At 33.9% G+C, this 15,489-nt stretch overlaps 1 protein-coding gene across 2 annotated transcripts; it reads left to right on the plus strand.

Annotated features, from left to right (window-relative positions):
- Positions 1–9,234: 9,234 nt before the first annotated feature.
- Positions 9,235–15,470, plus strand: LOC123918602 (serine/arginine repetitive matrix protein 1). Of its 2 annotated transcripts, XM_045970678.1 has the most exons (13): positions 9,237–9,535; positions 9,913–10,002; positions 10,186–10,308; positions 10,831–10,998; positions 11,101–11,187; positions 11,325–11,452; positions 12,146–12,193; positions 12,286–12,348; positions 12,579–13,442; positions 13,789–13,971; positions 14,076–14,219; positions 14,345–14,524; positions 14,613–15,470. In XM_045970678.1, exons 1-13 carry the CDS (start codon positions 9,515–9,517, stop codon positions 15,241–15,243), a joined length of 2,730 nt encoding a protein of 909 aa, XP_045826634.1. In that variant the 5' UTR covers positions 9,237–9,514; the 3' UTR covers positions 15,244–15,470. The 2 variants fall into 2 exon arrangements, with proteins under 2 accessions (XP_045826635.1, XP_045826634.1); XM_045970679.1 differs by lacking the exon at positions 12,146–12,193 and having other exon boundaries at positions 9,235–9,535; positions 14,613–15,433.
- Positions 15,471–15,489: the final 19 nt, after the last annotated feature.

Raw genomic sequence — 15,489 nt, forward strand, 5'->3', positions numbered from 1 at the left:
TTTTAATATATGAGTACTTTGTGAGGGTTTTCTTAGTTAGTGAGGGCTTAAACCCTCAGTAACTTACAGAGGGCTTAAACCCTCAGTAAATTTCGTCGGTAAATAAGAGTTTTCTTGTAGTGTATGAAATTTGGCCTTCCAAAAGAAGTCAATTGGAAGAATGAGGGGTTCTAACCCCCCGTCAAAAATCAAGGCAACACTGTCTATTGCACGATTCTTGCATACGTTGCTTCCATGGAAAGCTTAATGACTATACAAAACCGAGAGAGCAGTTTAATATTGGGCTTTCCTTACATAGGCATGTATCACTATAGCATACAATTCATGTAATAGTTGAACACAGCAACAAGAATAGCTGAAACCGATGAAACTAATATGACTGATCTTGTAACATTGAATAAATAACATATTTATTTATTATTTCAGCTATGAAACTTGACTTTCCAAAGGAAGTCAATTGGAAGAATGAGGGGGTTCTAACCCCTGTCAAAAATCAAGGCAACACTGCCTATTGTCCGATTCTTGCATATGTTGCTTCCATGGAAAGCTTAATGCAGTGTTTTAAAAACCGGACCGGACCGGCCGGTCGAAACGGGAATCGGAGCCTGTCCGGTCTGGTTCATACGTTGGATCGTCCATGTTATTGGACCGGAGAGAACCAGAAAAAACCGAGAAAACCGGTGAACCGGCGGTTTTCCCGAACCGCCGGTTTGATTACATCCTGTTTTTTTTCGTCCAAAATTCCAAAACGATGTCGCTCTTTCTTCTTTCTTCTTCCCTCTTTGTTCGGTTCTGTTTCTTTGTTTCTATTCTGTATTTTGTAGGTTTAAAATGGTGTGGTTTTTTATGGTGTTGTGTGGTGGTATTTGGTAGAAAATTGTGGTTTTTGTGAGGAAGATTATGGTTTAATAGTTTCTGTTTGTGGTTGTTGATGAGTTGTGGTGGTTTTTTATGATGATGGTGATGAATGAATTGAAGGATGTCAAAAATGGTGGAGAGAGGAAGCGCATCTGTTGTGTTTCTGTCTCTCTTCTTTCTCTAATTTTTTTATTGAGTTTTATAGACAAAATTAGGTTTTGGTGTCCATTGAACAAATTTATGAACCGGATTCAAGGGTGTTTTGGAAGAAAAAATGGATTGAAGTGATTTGTGTTTTTGCTTGGAGTGTAAAATTGGTGAAGATTGGGTGAAAAGAGAGGAAGGAAGTGTGTTGCTTGTTCAGTTTCCTGTGTTTCCTGCTTCCTTCTTGATTCCTTTGATGATTTTTGGTTTTTTTTAATGAAATTAAATATAAATTACAATAATAATGATAAAATAAAAAATAGGCTTTAATGCAGTTTTGATCCCCTATTTTGAAAAACCTGAACTTTTGATCCCCTATTTTAAAACTCAGCACTTTTGATCCCCCTATTTTAGTTTTTTGTTAGTTTTAGTCCCCCACCTCAATTTGGTCAAACTTTTGCTTATGTGTCATGCTCACTGATGACGTGACATTGTACATGTGGACAAACAATTTCCTTAGATAGTGTCCCGAGCCCCAATCTTTTGCTTCTTTGATTGCAGTGATGTAAACACGATCATCTTTAAGGAATCCCATTGCAAAACATGCATCTCTATAGGTCAAATATTGTGTCATCCACATGTACAATGTCATGCCATCAGTGAGCATGACACATAAGCAAAAGTTTGACCAAATTGAGGTGGGGGACTAAAACTAACAAAAAACTAAAATAGGGGGATCAAAAGTGCTGAGTTTTAAAATAGGGGATCAAAAGTTCAGGTTTTTCAAAATAGGGGGATCAAAACTGCATTAAAGCCAAAAAAATAAGAAGAAAAAGAAGGGTTGGGGGACGTGATTGTTGCTGTTTTTTTTTTTTTTTTTTTATATTTATAATAATAATGATAATAATTGTGATAGGTAGTAATTAAAAATGACATAAAAATAAAAAGGAAATAATAATAATAATAATAATTATGATAATTAATGGATGGAATATAAAAAGGGAATAAAGGGGGATAAATATGGTAAATAATACAAAACAAAATAAAAATAATAATATAAAAAACAACCGGTAAAACAAAAGATTTTTGACCTTTTTTTAAAGATAAATTTATCTGATTTAATAACTATATAATTTTATTACATAGACCGGTTCATTCCACCGGTTTAATCCGATTTAATCCGGTTTATCATGCAGTTCGACCAGTGACCCGATGGTTGGACCAATAAACCAGTGAACCAGTACCCTCACCGGTTCGATGTCCGGTCCGGTTTTTAAAACATTGGCTTAATGACTATATAAAATCGGGAGAACGGTTTAATGAAGAGTTCGGACCTGCCTATCCAACTATTAACTCAATACATCATAGATCGTTTTGCTACCAGATATGGGAAAAAGGGATTTAAGGTTGCTGAACTTGGTTTAAATATGATGTGTGTCATGGATTTGCTGGAATACAAGGGAATACCTTCGGAAGAACATTATCCTTTTAAGGGGTTTAACAAACAAAAGAGAAAATATTCCCATAAGCCGTGCATTGTCGAGTGTCGACCCTTCCCTTTTGTTCTGTAGCCTAAGAAATCCAATAATTGCTTCCCATCTGCATAACTTGAAAGAGAACTTGATAGAGAAGAATAATTGGAACAAGTGCTCCTCTAAAAGCAATATTCATAACTAATATATTTAATCTAACAAACTTTCCTTTTATCAAACAGTTTATGTGTAAGAAGAAAAAAAAAATCAAAGGGTGGCAAAATTAAGCAGAGATTAGATATACCTCGGGTGGAGGAAAGGGAATGACATTGGTGGAAGGACAAGTGAGACAAGTGAGATAAAGAGACGAACAAGGAGTTCTTGATTGTTGTCATTGATTTGGATAGAAAGAGAGGTCTTAGTGTTTTTTTTTATTAAGAGAGGTTTTAGCGTTGTGTACGAAGAAATGTCTTTTTTTTTTTCTTACGTTATATTAAATTTCAACGGCAATTAAATTTTCACTCCCTTGACGTACGAAGAAATTAAGTTGGTGTAATTGAACAAATAATGCACATTATCAAATATGTAGTAGATAATGTCGGTTTAACAAGTCTATCTGTTTATACGAAGATAAAAGACCAATCATAAACTTAATATAATGTTATTTATGAGACTTTTGGGTTATCAACTCATATAGTAGCATGAATTGTCTTAAATCGATCGAGTTCTCATGCTTTGGAACAATACATAAGCAAGCTAAATAAGTTATATGAAACATGTATGGTTATAAGCAAAATTTAGTTGCTCTGTTTTTGAAACTTAGTATTGCTTCCTGAAATGCAATATAAAGCAATTTTGCTTCATGAAATTCAATTATTCTATAAACATGTTGTGAATGTCATGTCTTCAACATTTTGAGTTTGATTTATTTTAATTTGATTAAAATATATCATTTCGGAACTCATGTTCCAAAACTACTTATAAAGTAGTTTTTAATGTGAGAAATGCTCTCTCATATATTTATATTCAAACTTTATGTTATCAAAATATTAAAACATATGTACAAAAAAAATGTCTTTTTTTTTGCAAGGATAAAAAAACTAACTTTTTATGTGTAGGGCGAGATGGGTACTAAAGTACTTGAATGTGTTTAAATTTGCAAGTAATTATATATGTATGTATTTATTCGCCATGCGAATTAATTACCATACTCGCTGATTTTTTTTTTTTTTGAGGTACAAATTATATTGTCATCCATATGTCCAAATACATATCCAAATACATATGTACATCATTTTTAAAAAAAGATATGTATATCTAGTAGTCTCAAATTTTTGACAATATAGAACTTCGATACAACTTCAAAAATAAATACGACAACCTAGATAAGTTATGCAGAGAAACCATCGAAACAAAAATAATGTGGAGAAATATATTATTAAATAAAAAAACTTACAATAAAAATAATTGTGTAAAAATTATCGTTTGGATAATTGTCCAAAATGATCTAAAATAACAAAGTTAAGTACGACAACCTAGATAACTTGTTTTAGGAATACAATTTTAACACCAACGAGAATAAACAGTGATATTATATATTTGAAAATATGATGCATGATTGTTACCAAAGACAATCCACATTCTCCATGGAAGGGGAAAACCTTCAACAATATTTATTAAACTAAATTTTTTAAATAACAAAAACATCAAAGACCATTGAATAGGCAGATAAGAGGTTTTAGACAAATCATCTTACAAAATATATGAACAACAAAAATTGAAACCCTCTTTTCCGTTTCTTTTGAAAAGTTAATTTACTAACTACCTTATCTGCCTTGTCTTAATTTCCACCACTACTTTTAAATCAGTGCAAGTTGCAACTGCAATTTATGTGCCTATATGAAAAATGATTAAAAATGTTATTTTATAATTTCTACTTTATCTCATCCAATTATCAACGAAAGATTAAATCGAATAGATAAAGTTTCCTATAAAGTACAAACTGTTAAAAGAAATGAAGGATAAATCTAACTCGATAAAAAAAGGAACAAAAGGATGTTCCACAAGGCTACGAAAACAAGTCCCAACATGTCTTGAAATTAATGGTCGACCGACTAACCCATTTGCTCCTTCTACAGATGTGTTAAGTTCACAGGCAATTCCTTTATTATCTCCGATTGTATTATCTTCACAAACATTATTTGGAGAGAACAATGTACAAGCTCAAATGGTACAAAATAGTGGTATCAATGGTAATGACATTCACAATGAAGATATTAGTTTATATTCCATGCAAAATACTATTTGGAAACATCCAGCTATGACCTCATCTCAGGAACCTTCATCTTTGTGTAATTTCTTACAAAAACAATGTGTTATTGTGAGCAATATTCAATGAGATTGAGCGACTCTATTATTTATACTCTTAAATGCTATGATACTTTAAAATATTAGACTCTTTAACATTATTTGTTTTTATTACTGAATTATTAATTAATTTCAAATATCTTCAGTTAAGTTTTAATTATTCTTTTTACATGTCATTCCATTCAAAATATGACAAACATCTCCATTTTGCTTCTTAATATATTTTCTATGCCCACCAACTAACATGTGAACAAAATGAAAACAACTTACTATTATTGACATAATATATTTTTTTTTTATAAATTAAGAGCATTTAGATATCAAGGTAGAAATAAATATCCCAACTATATTACCATTATTCACATAGTAGCACAATGCATTCTTCCAGTGAAATAAATGGTTGAAAAAAATGCAATACAAGTACTTTGTAAAAGATTAGCTAACAATACATTTTTTTTTTTGATTGATTATTTTAAAAAAATAATAAAGAACAAAATGTGATCTCATTGACTCTACTTATAACCCAAAGACATTGTTGCCTTTGTAATTTGTAAACCTTTCAAACTACATATGAAGGGACTGCTTTAGCATTTATAAGACTTTCTTCAATCAACACACATTTTTGGCTTCATTTGTGAGGCCAAAAGTCCGATTGAATCTCTATATACACCTCATCCTTTAATTTTTTATGCAATAATGCATTTATAACATCAAACAAGTGTAGTTTCCATATAGAGTAAACAACGAGAAATAGTAAGACCCAAACATTATTCATCTTTGTCGTTGGTGAAGAATAATTAAAAAAAGTTCTTTAGCAGAGACTAAAATTATTTTTAATGGCTTTGCCATTTCTTCTATCAACCAAAAAAAACAAATTATTTGCCGAATAATATTGTAGGACTTCAAAGTTTAATATTTTTATGGGGACGAAATAACGATAACGAAACTTGACAATTTTATATAGACTAAAATCATATTTAATTATTTATTTTATTTTAGCTTATGTCATTGTTTTAATAGTATACAAAATTAATACTATTTGATATATTAAAATGATCTTTTTAGATTTTTAAAAATAACTTTATTAATTTTTTAAAAACGTGAACTTGGGATTGAACAAAATCAACATGTTCTTCATTAATTTGGTTTGATTTGGATTTTGCGAGTTATTTTTTTCTTTCTAAAATCCAAAAATTTGATTTATTTTTTTCAGACAATAAAATTAAGCTTTAGGTGGACCTTAATTCTCACAATTTCACCTTCCATGTGTCCTAATGACACAACTTGAGTACACCACAAATTGGTATCCTCCTCGGGTGAGTTGGATTAAGGTGAATTGTTACCATGTCGAATGGAGTTGCTGCTTGTGGAGGAATTATCCATCAGTGTGATGGTAACATGATGCTGACATATGTACAAAAAATAGGATGTTGCTCTATCTTGCATACCCTGAACTTTGGGGTATTATCATGGTTTGTTTGTGGTGCTAGCTAAAAATCATCAACTCCAAAATGTTATTATTGAGAGTGATGCACTCACGACTATTTTTTTGGTTACTATGATATTGGTACGAAGTTTCTACCGCCAATAGCGATGATTAATCTCCGTTGGGGAACCTGTGGGGCACACAAAGTGAGTTCTCCCATCCCAACCGAATTCTTTCCATACGCATGAGTCAGGAATCGAACCCCTGACCACATGCTTAAGAGGACCAAGACCCTTACTACCTGGACCAATTCATTGTTGGTCACGACTATTAATATGATTCAAAGTGGAGTGTCTCTCTCTAGTGAGGATCATTATCTTATCCTCCAAATTATTGAGCTTAGTCATATTGTGTGTCATATCCAAAAGATGCATGTCCTTCAGCCTCAGGGAAGCCAACCAATTAGTCGATACCCTTGTTAAACACGAGCTTAGCTTACATTTGAATGTTTTTGACGTCATTTCTTACTTTCTTTCGCACTTGCCCTCAATAAATTAAGCAAGAATCAAAGAATTTCTTTCCAAAAATTTCTTTCCAAAAGACCGAATAATACAAACTCTTAGGGCCCGTTTGGTGCGCAGGATAGTATAGTGACATGATAGGATATAAAACAGGATAAGGATAGGATATGATAACAACAGGATAACAGTTATACTCAGTTATCATATCCTATGTTTGGTGCACACAGGATAACAAACATGATAACTATTATATTTTGTTTTTAATACATACTTGCTCATAATAATATGATAAGATATATAACATATTTAATTGACAAAATTACTCTTGTAAAACAATTGTTATTTTTTAAAAATTATTTTGTAATACTTTGAATTTTATAAATAAAAAATATAAATAAGTGATCAAATAACTTTTTATAATTTAAAATAAAAATCATGAGAAAATAATCAAGTTTAATTTTTTATATGAATCATGATGAAATAAATAACTCAATAATATATACATGTTAGATAAGCCAAATAAATATATGATATATCTCATACGTAAATAATAAAACTACTATTGCAAAAGAATTATATTTAATTTTTTATGAAATTTAAATTAATATCCATATTTGTCAATTTTTTAATAATCATTTTACTTTAAAATATTGTAATTTTAGTAAAATTTTGATTTTTTAGAATATATAAATTACAAAATTACCCCTGTGAGAAAATCACATATATATTTAAAAATTAATTATTTTATTATTTATATTTTATTAATTTTATTTTATGTATTTTAAAATGTATTTTATAAAATAAATCAGTAATTTTTTTTCTTCTTATCCTATCCTGCTGGTAACCCAGCTCAAATTCAGGATAATAATTATAACTAGAGAGACAGGATAGGATAAGCTTCAGGATTAACTTATCATATCCTGTTGTATCACCAAACACTGGATTGCGGCAGGATATGATACAGTTATCCTATCCTGTCTCTTATCATGTGTACCAAACAGGCCCTTATTATTTTTAATTAAGCAAAAAAAAAAATCATTTCATTACATCGAATCAAAGATAATAATAGAGACACAGATTTTGAACAAATTGTTTTGTAGCTGACACATGTTTTGAACATAATGGAAAATGATTTTGGAATATTTGTTGGGCTGAAACATTGTCTTCCACCGAGTCAGAAGCAGCATCAGGGTTATTGTATTTGTTGGCCAATGTTAGTCCTAAGTAGGACAAAATGGATAGCTTGAAATGGATACCGGATCATAGCGGTAATTTTTCTGTGAATTCGGCATATCAATTCCTTCTAAATAGTGTTGAATCAACTATAGTAGATGAGAATGTTGTGCATGCTTTGAATCACTTATGGGTGAATGATGTTCCATCAAAAGTAAATGTTTTTGTATGAAGGTTATTATTAGAAAGATTACCGACCCGTATGGATTTGGCAAGAAAAGGGATTATTGTTAATCATCGTGAATGGTGTTGCGCTTTTTGTCATAGAGAAGAGGAATACATTAATCATTTGTTTTTTAATTGCTCTTTCTCACTACGTGTGTGGAAGAAAATTTTTAAGTGGATGAAAGTGACTTATATTAATTTTGAGGAGGTTTGGAGCCGCTTCAACAGTTTCAGGGTTTTGGTGAAGAATAATAAATATGCTAAAGGCCGCCATCTAATTAGAGGAGTTTATGGCGTGCTCGAAACAACACAATATTTATAGGAGTTGTTGTTAATGTGTCTGTCATAGTGGATCAAATAATTTTTATTACGTGGTTTTGGTTTATAGGTCGTATAGGGAACAATTCTTGTTATAAGTTCTCTGATTGATGTATTGATCCATTAGCCTGCCTCCATAGCATATAATGGAAGTTCACCGAATTGTAAGGGTTGAGTACACCTTATACTCCTTATAATTCAATTATTTGTTTATAAAAAAAAATAATAATAGAGAAAATATAATTAAAAGGATAATAAAAAAATACGGAAGTTAACGCTAATAGGTTTTGAGCGAATTTTTTTTGTCGGCTTAAAATTTCATCCATAAAGTAAATAAATGTGACAACTGAGTTCGAACGCTGCTGCATAGTCTAAGTGTATGTTTGGTTTCAATTCTGGAGCATCCAGAATTGATTCTGGACGTGTAGAATTGATTCTGACTTGTTTGGTTTCTCAAAAGTAGAATTGATTCTGCCTCCAGAATTGATTCTACTTGAAGCTAGAAATCGTAGCTTCTGATTCTAGAATTGATTTTTACACTCAAATTTTTTGTTCAACTCACTTTTTCATGAATATATCCAAACATAAACCACTTCAGCTTAAAATCAATTTTGGCCAGAATCAATTTTACAAAATCAATTCTGCCAAAATCAATTCTCTCCGCCGCAGAACCAAACACACGCTAAACAATCAAATAATGTAAGAGGAGAAAAAAATAAGTCTGTATGGGTAAAATTGTAATTGTTGAAATAAAGAGAGGGCTGGATGATGTTGCAAAACGTGTGCGCTATTCAATTAGGGCATTATTCGAGTAAGCTGTGAACCAAAACCACAGAGCTTCGCTGATTAGTGCAGTCAGTTCCAACTCCAATTCTTCACCATCTTCTCTCCTTCAATCGCGAATTCATCTTTCTTCTCCGATTCACGCCATCAATTCTCGTAATTGAATTCTCCATCACAATCTCAGCCACACACTCTTCTCTCCGTTCCGAATCTCTTACCGTCGGAAGATGTCGGGCGGTTTCTTTCGTGTAAGGATATCGTAAACCCTTGAATTCGCAATTTCAATTATTCATTTGTCTCTTGTATTGAATCGAAGCTAGGTTATTTCATCATTTCTCAGATCTTATCTGTTTTAATACTTAGCGTGACTTTAATTTGATGAAAATTAAGTATATTATATAATATGAAATTACATTTCTTATTTTTTAAAATTCTTAGGGCTCAAAGCTTTGAATATTTGTTGATCAATAACATGTTCCACATCTGCATATACTGAATCTATTTGTAAATTGTTAACAATAAACTGAATGAAAGAGTTGCGTTGTAATTCAACTTGTTATACTGTGTTGCTATCTATCGATGTGCATCAATCTCGCACTAATATTTTGTTGAATTTTGGATATAGGGTACGTCTGCTGATCAAGACACTCGGTTTTCGAACAAGCAAGCGAAGCTGCTTAAATCGCAGAAGTTTGCACCGGAATTGGAGCATCTGGTTTGTTTACTCCTTGATTAAGTCAGATTGAATGATTTTTATTTCTTCTAGGATATTTATTTCCAGCTGCTTTTGCTATACGGAACTATAAACATCATGGTTTTTATCAATTTTAATTAGTCACAGTGCCCTCTTCTCTGCTTTTTGTTTCAATTTGAGCCATGCTTGAAAAATGATTTGTAGGTGGACACAACGAAGGTGAATATGGAAGTAATGAAGCCTTGGATCACTAGAAAAGTGACCGAGCTTCTTGGGTTTGAAGATGAAGTGCTTATTAACTTCATACACGGTCTTCTGGAAGCGAAGGTAATTTATTGTTTTTGAATTATCTTGGAGATTAATGGTGTACTTTAAACATTCTATTTTTATTTGCCAGGTTCATACATTATATTGTTTCTTTATTATTACTAAATTGTTATTTGTTGAAATGTATGACATTTATTTTGGGTGTGTTTGATTTCTTAAAAAATAAGAGACTGAACATGACAACTCCAGTTGTACTGTGTTTGATTTTAAAACACAGTACAAATTAGGGGGCAAAGATTTGGGCAAAAACTGAAATTCCTATCCCTTGCTAAACCACAAGACAACTTTTTGTCCCAAGTACAAGTTGTCTAAAATACCAAAATAACCTTTTGTCCATCAAATATCGTACAAAATAAAAAATTGTTCAATACCTTAAATGTTTGTCCTATGTTGTTATGTACTTACTCTTATGTTGAGTTGTAACTGTGCAGTTTTTTTCCTCTAAATGAACTATCATTTTCATTTTTGATAATGCGGTACTTTAGTTATTTACCATGCAACATTCCGTTTGTTATGATGCAGATAGTGAACGGGAAGGAAGTTCAAATACAAATTACTGGATTCATGGAAAAAAACACTGTCAAGTTCATGAAAGAGCTTTGGACACTTCTTCTCAGTGCACAGAAAAATGCCAGTGGTGTTCCTCAGCAGTTCTTGGATGCTAAAGAAGAAGAACTCCTGAAAAAGAAGGTTCCTGAGTATTGATTTACCATTCATTGGGTATAAAATTACCTTTTTCCTTACGTTTGTTGGGGGATGTCTGAATAAATTTGTTTCCTGTGGATTAATTAGGCTGAACATGATAGAATAACAAGTGAAATTCAGAGGAAGAAAGATAAGGAAAGTAAAGAGATTAGGGAGGAGAGGCTGAAGAAACTGGTAATACTATTTGTTCGTTGCTGGATTACATTTCATAGGGCTGAGATTTTGGTTTTAACTTCCATTTGTGTTTTCATTGCGTTCAGCTAGCTTCTGCAATTATTTGGGTTCATGTCCTTTACCTCAAACTACTGTAGGACGGAGGATTAGATGCGAAAGATAATGATACTGCTTCAGACCCAGCTTTGAAGCCCAGGGATTCAGGGAACTACATTCAGGATGGGAAAGAAACTGACAAGAGGAATGGTGTTAAAGCAAGGAACAGGTATAATGGGTCAATTCCTTATTTCTAATCATTATGTCATTTTTGTTTTTTTCTTCTTCATTTTCTTATTGGTTCACAGTATCCAACTTCAATATATAAGCTCAAATAAGTTTTCAGTTTCTTAAAGTGGGTGGACTTGTGTTATGCTTTTATTAAGCGAGACACTGTGGAAATGGCTAGGCATAATTCTAGCAGAGGACCTAGAATCCTAACTGTATATGCAATTATGCATAACTAAAAATGTTAACTGTAACTCACTTTGGCCATGTTAGTCCCTCATGGCCTCATGTAGGTAATTACTTAAACTTAACAAGCTAATAAAAATAAATTTATAGAACCTTCCTAAGTCCCCATATGAAATCCTTCGAGTGCTCATAACTTTCTTTGGCAACCATAGAATTGCCTAAGCATTCGAAGTTACATGAAATTTGTTAGCTTCCTACATTATGAAGTCATTTTAACTCGTCGTTATTTTTTGATATTTTGAGTGTTGTATTGGATGTTGGAATAACCTCTGTTCAGTTTTCAAGTGATACCATAAGCAGTAATTTTTTATTTCCTTTTAGCTTAAGCGTTATTATTTTGTTGCTGGTTTGGTGTTTGGGCTGAGAGTATCTTGGTGAACTTGTCTCTGCACCTAAAAAAGTTGTTAATTGAATTCTCAAGCACTAATTGGCTTTTACTCTGTTCTAGGGTTTCTAGGTCCCCACATTCACCTGCAGTTTCCACCTCACCTCATCGGTACCCCACCATTTAATATCACACTTAACATATTTTCCATCTTTTATATTGGATTGAAATGCTATAAATGTGGTATTTGAAATCTTTGACAGAGGTTTACCTTCAAGGGCAAGGGCAAACAGTAAATCATTTTCGAATTCCCGAAGTTATTCAAGGTATACTTTTACATGTGCAAACTTTTTTACCTTTGGCTTGATTTGTTCATGTAAGCTTTTGCCATTCACTAGCGTACTTTGCCATTCACTATTGTACTTTGCCGGATATTAGATGTTCAATTTGGCCAGCTAATGGGTCTTTATTTTGTTTCCCTCTCCTTTTAGCCTTTATTGATGAGTTTGTATTGGACATTTAATTTATATTTGGATTTGTTATTTTGCATGTCAAGGAGTATATCCAGATCTCCAGAGGCTCGAGGACGTTCCGTTTCTTCCGGAAGGATACAACGTTCTTCACGGCAACAGTCTATTTCTCCTCGAAGGCGCTCTCCACAACGATCTCCTCATAGGAGGCCTTCTTATTCAAGGAGAAGATCAAGATCTGCCTCAGACTCCAAATCTCCTCCTATACGACGTGGAGTGCATTCTCCATTTCGTCGACGCAGAACACCCTCTCCTGTTAAAAGACGTAGATCCCCCTCTCCAGTGCGACGACGTAGATCGCCCTCTCCAGTTCGACGACGTAGATCACCCTCTCCAGTACGACGACACAGATCACCACCCTCTCCAATACGACGACGCAGATCACCACCCTCTCCAGTACGACGCCGCAGATCACCTTATCCTGTGCGACGACGCAGATCTCCCTCTCCTATACGACGCCGCAGATCACCTTCTCCTATGCGACGACCCAAATCACCTTCTTCAATGCACCTACGTAGATCACCGTCACCTGTTAGACAAAGAAGGGCACCCTCACCCATGCAACAGAGATCTCCTAGCATCCGGCGTAGGTCACCTTCACCGATGCGCCGAATACCACCAAGCCGTGGGCGTAGGTCAAGCTCTCCAATGCAATCTCCCACAATGCGAAGGTATGATAGTAGAACTCCGCGGCGCAGGTCTCCCTCTCCCTTGCGGAATAGATCACCTGTTTCTGGCAAGAAAAGATCTACAAGTGCCTCCCCTAAGAGGTCTCCTTCTCGAGATGAATGGAGTTCTCAGTCTCCTGTACGTGTATCTCCATCCTCAGCCAGGAGAATTTCACCAAGACACCAAAGAAGTCCTGTGCAGTCTTCTATGGGAAGAGTCAGGTATAGTGACACTCGAGGGAATGCTTGAATAAGTTTGTTTGCTTTTTCTTTGATGTCTATGCTTTTAATGTGATAATAGGAAAGCTTTTAAAAAAGAAATATTTATTTCTTTGATTCAATTTTGAAGTAGGCTTATAGTTTGAAAACCAGAAATACTATAATGGTAATACTTATACTCCACACCCTGTATGTAGCTGGGGATACCCCCCATGTCGCAGGGTGCAAAAGAAGGTTTATTCTTACAAGAATGATATATTTTTTTTTGAAACAAACAAGAATGATATTTTAAATAAGGTTTATTCTTACAAGTAAATTTATGAAATCTGTGGGGATACCCATGTCACAGGGTGCAAAAGAAGTTGTCGCCGGAAGTTTATCAACCCTCTAGTCCTTTGCAGTCTGTACAAAGAGATAAAAATGGCAAAGCTTCAGGCTATAAATCTCCAGATTCAATGTCCACACCAGATAAGTCTCCAATTCGATCAATATCACCACAAGCAAGAAGTAGGACCAGCATTAAAAATAGAAGGTAATTTTTCCATGACTTCTAATACAACACTTTTATCTGCTCATGCCTGCTTGCCTGCTGTAGTTAGTTTATGCATATTTATTTTGGCTTTTGAAAATGTTTAGTCCACGTGAAATCCCTCTGAGGCAAACAAGAGAGAACTTGACCAAGGAAGGAAGCTTGAGTCCACCAAAGAAACCAACAAACCATAAGCCTAGCCATGGCATTCCAGAGACCAGTGAAGGAGCTGAAGAAGCATATTATTCTAGGTTTGAACATGAATTGGATAACTTTCATTTATTTCTACTAAATGTGAAGAATGTAACTCACTGTCATTGATTTGTTTCTTGTTTTGCCCACTTCTTTTTCTCTTTTTTCCCTATCTCTCATGTAGAGAGCGCAGAGATCCCAAATCAAATTCATCTGAAAAGAAATCAAGACACCCCTCCCCGGTTAGTAAGCGAATAGGTTCATCTGCAAAATTTCATCACGAGGATGAGTTTTATCCTGAAAGGGCAGCTAGTCACGAGGATGATAACAATAAATGGAGTAAGAAAGGCCAGGATATAAAATGGTAATTTGATTAGCATACTTCACTTGTTCTAACTAATTTGAATGACTGTGCACTGTACATCTCTGATAGTGGTAAACTCATTTGGCAGTGATAAATCTTCTGGCAAGGGAGGTGAGTCTCCTGTTCAACAAAAGTCACCAATGAACAAAGAATTTGTTTCTAGCGAGAAGCCTCATGATTCTTATGCAGCAGAAATAAAAAAATCTGATGACAAGGATCAATCCATTTCAAAATATGCCAAAAGCAGCGATCAGCACAAAAAATCAGAAGCTGCTCAAGATTTAGTTGAAAAAGCTGATCACGTCAATCAGAGTGCTTCTTGTGATTCTGGTTCTGAAGAAAGTGGTAAGCATAGAAGAGATGGAAAGGATAGGAGAAAGCATAAAAGGTCAGAGAGAAAAGTTGACTCATCTGATGAGAATGATAGTTATGATTCTGAGTTAGAGGACCGGAAAGAGGCCAAGAGGAGGAAAAAGGAGGAGAAGAAGAAGCTGCGAAAGGAGGAAAAACATCGAAAGCGGGAAGAGCGGCGGCGGAAAAGGGAAGAACGGCATGCTGAAAAGCTGAAAATGAAGAGTAAAACAGACTATATTTCAGACGACGAGGAAGTTGAACGAAGGGATGATGAAGAGGCACCATATGATCCAAAGAAGCTTGAGATCGAGCTACGGAATAAGGCTCTTGAATCCCTTAAAGCAAAGAAGGGCATGAATAATTAAATAATACACTTCTGTGTTTTAAGTTGTTTTCTGAATTAAACTTCTTCAGAAATATCTCCTTAGCTTCTTTAAACACATGGATTTGCAAATGTTATGTTATTTATTTTTTGGTAAATGTTTGATGTAGTCTATCTTTAATGCTGGCAGACGAATTGGATAAATGACGATTTCTGAGCAAATCTGTTGAGTACAACTCTATGCAGACATTCCTCTATATTTACCGGTAATACTTGTCTCCCCTTTGTT

The sequence above is a fragment of the Trifolium pratense genome, linkage group LG3 (assembly GCF_020283565.1).
Source record: "Trifolium pratense cultivar HEN17-A07 linkage group LG3, ARS_RC_1.1, whole genome shotgun sequence".
NCBI lineage: Eukaryota > Viridiplantae > Streptophyta > Magnoliopsida > Fabales > Fabaceae > Trifolium > Trifolium pratense.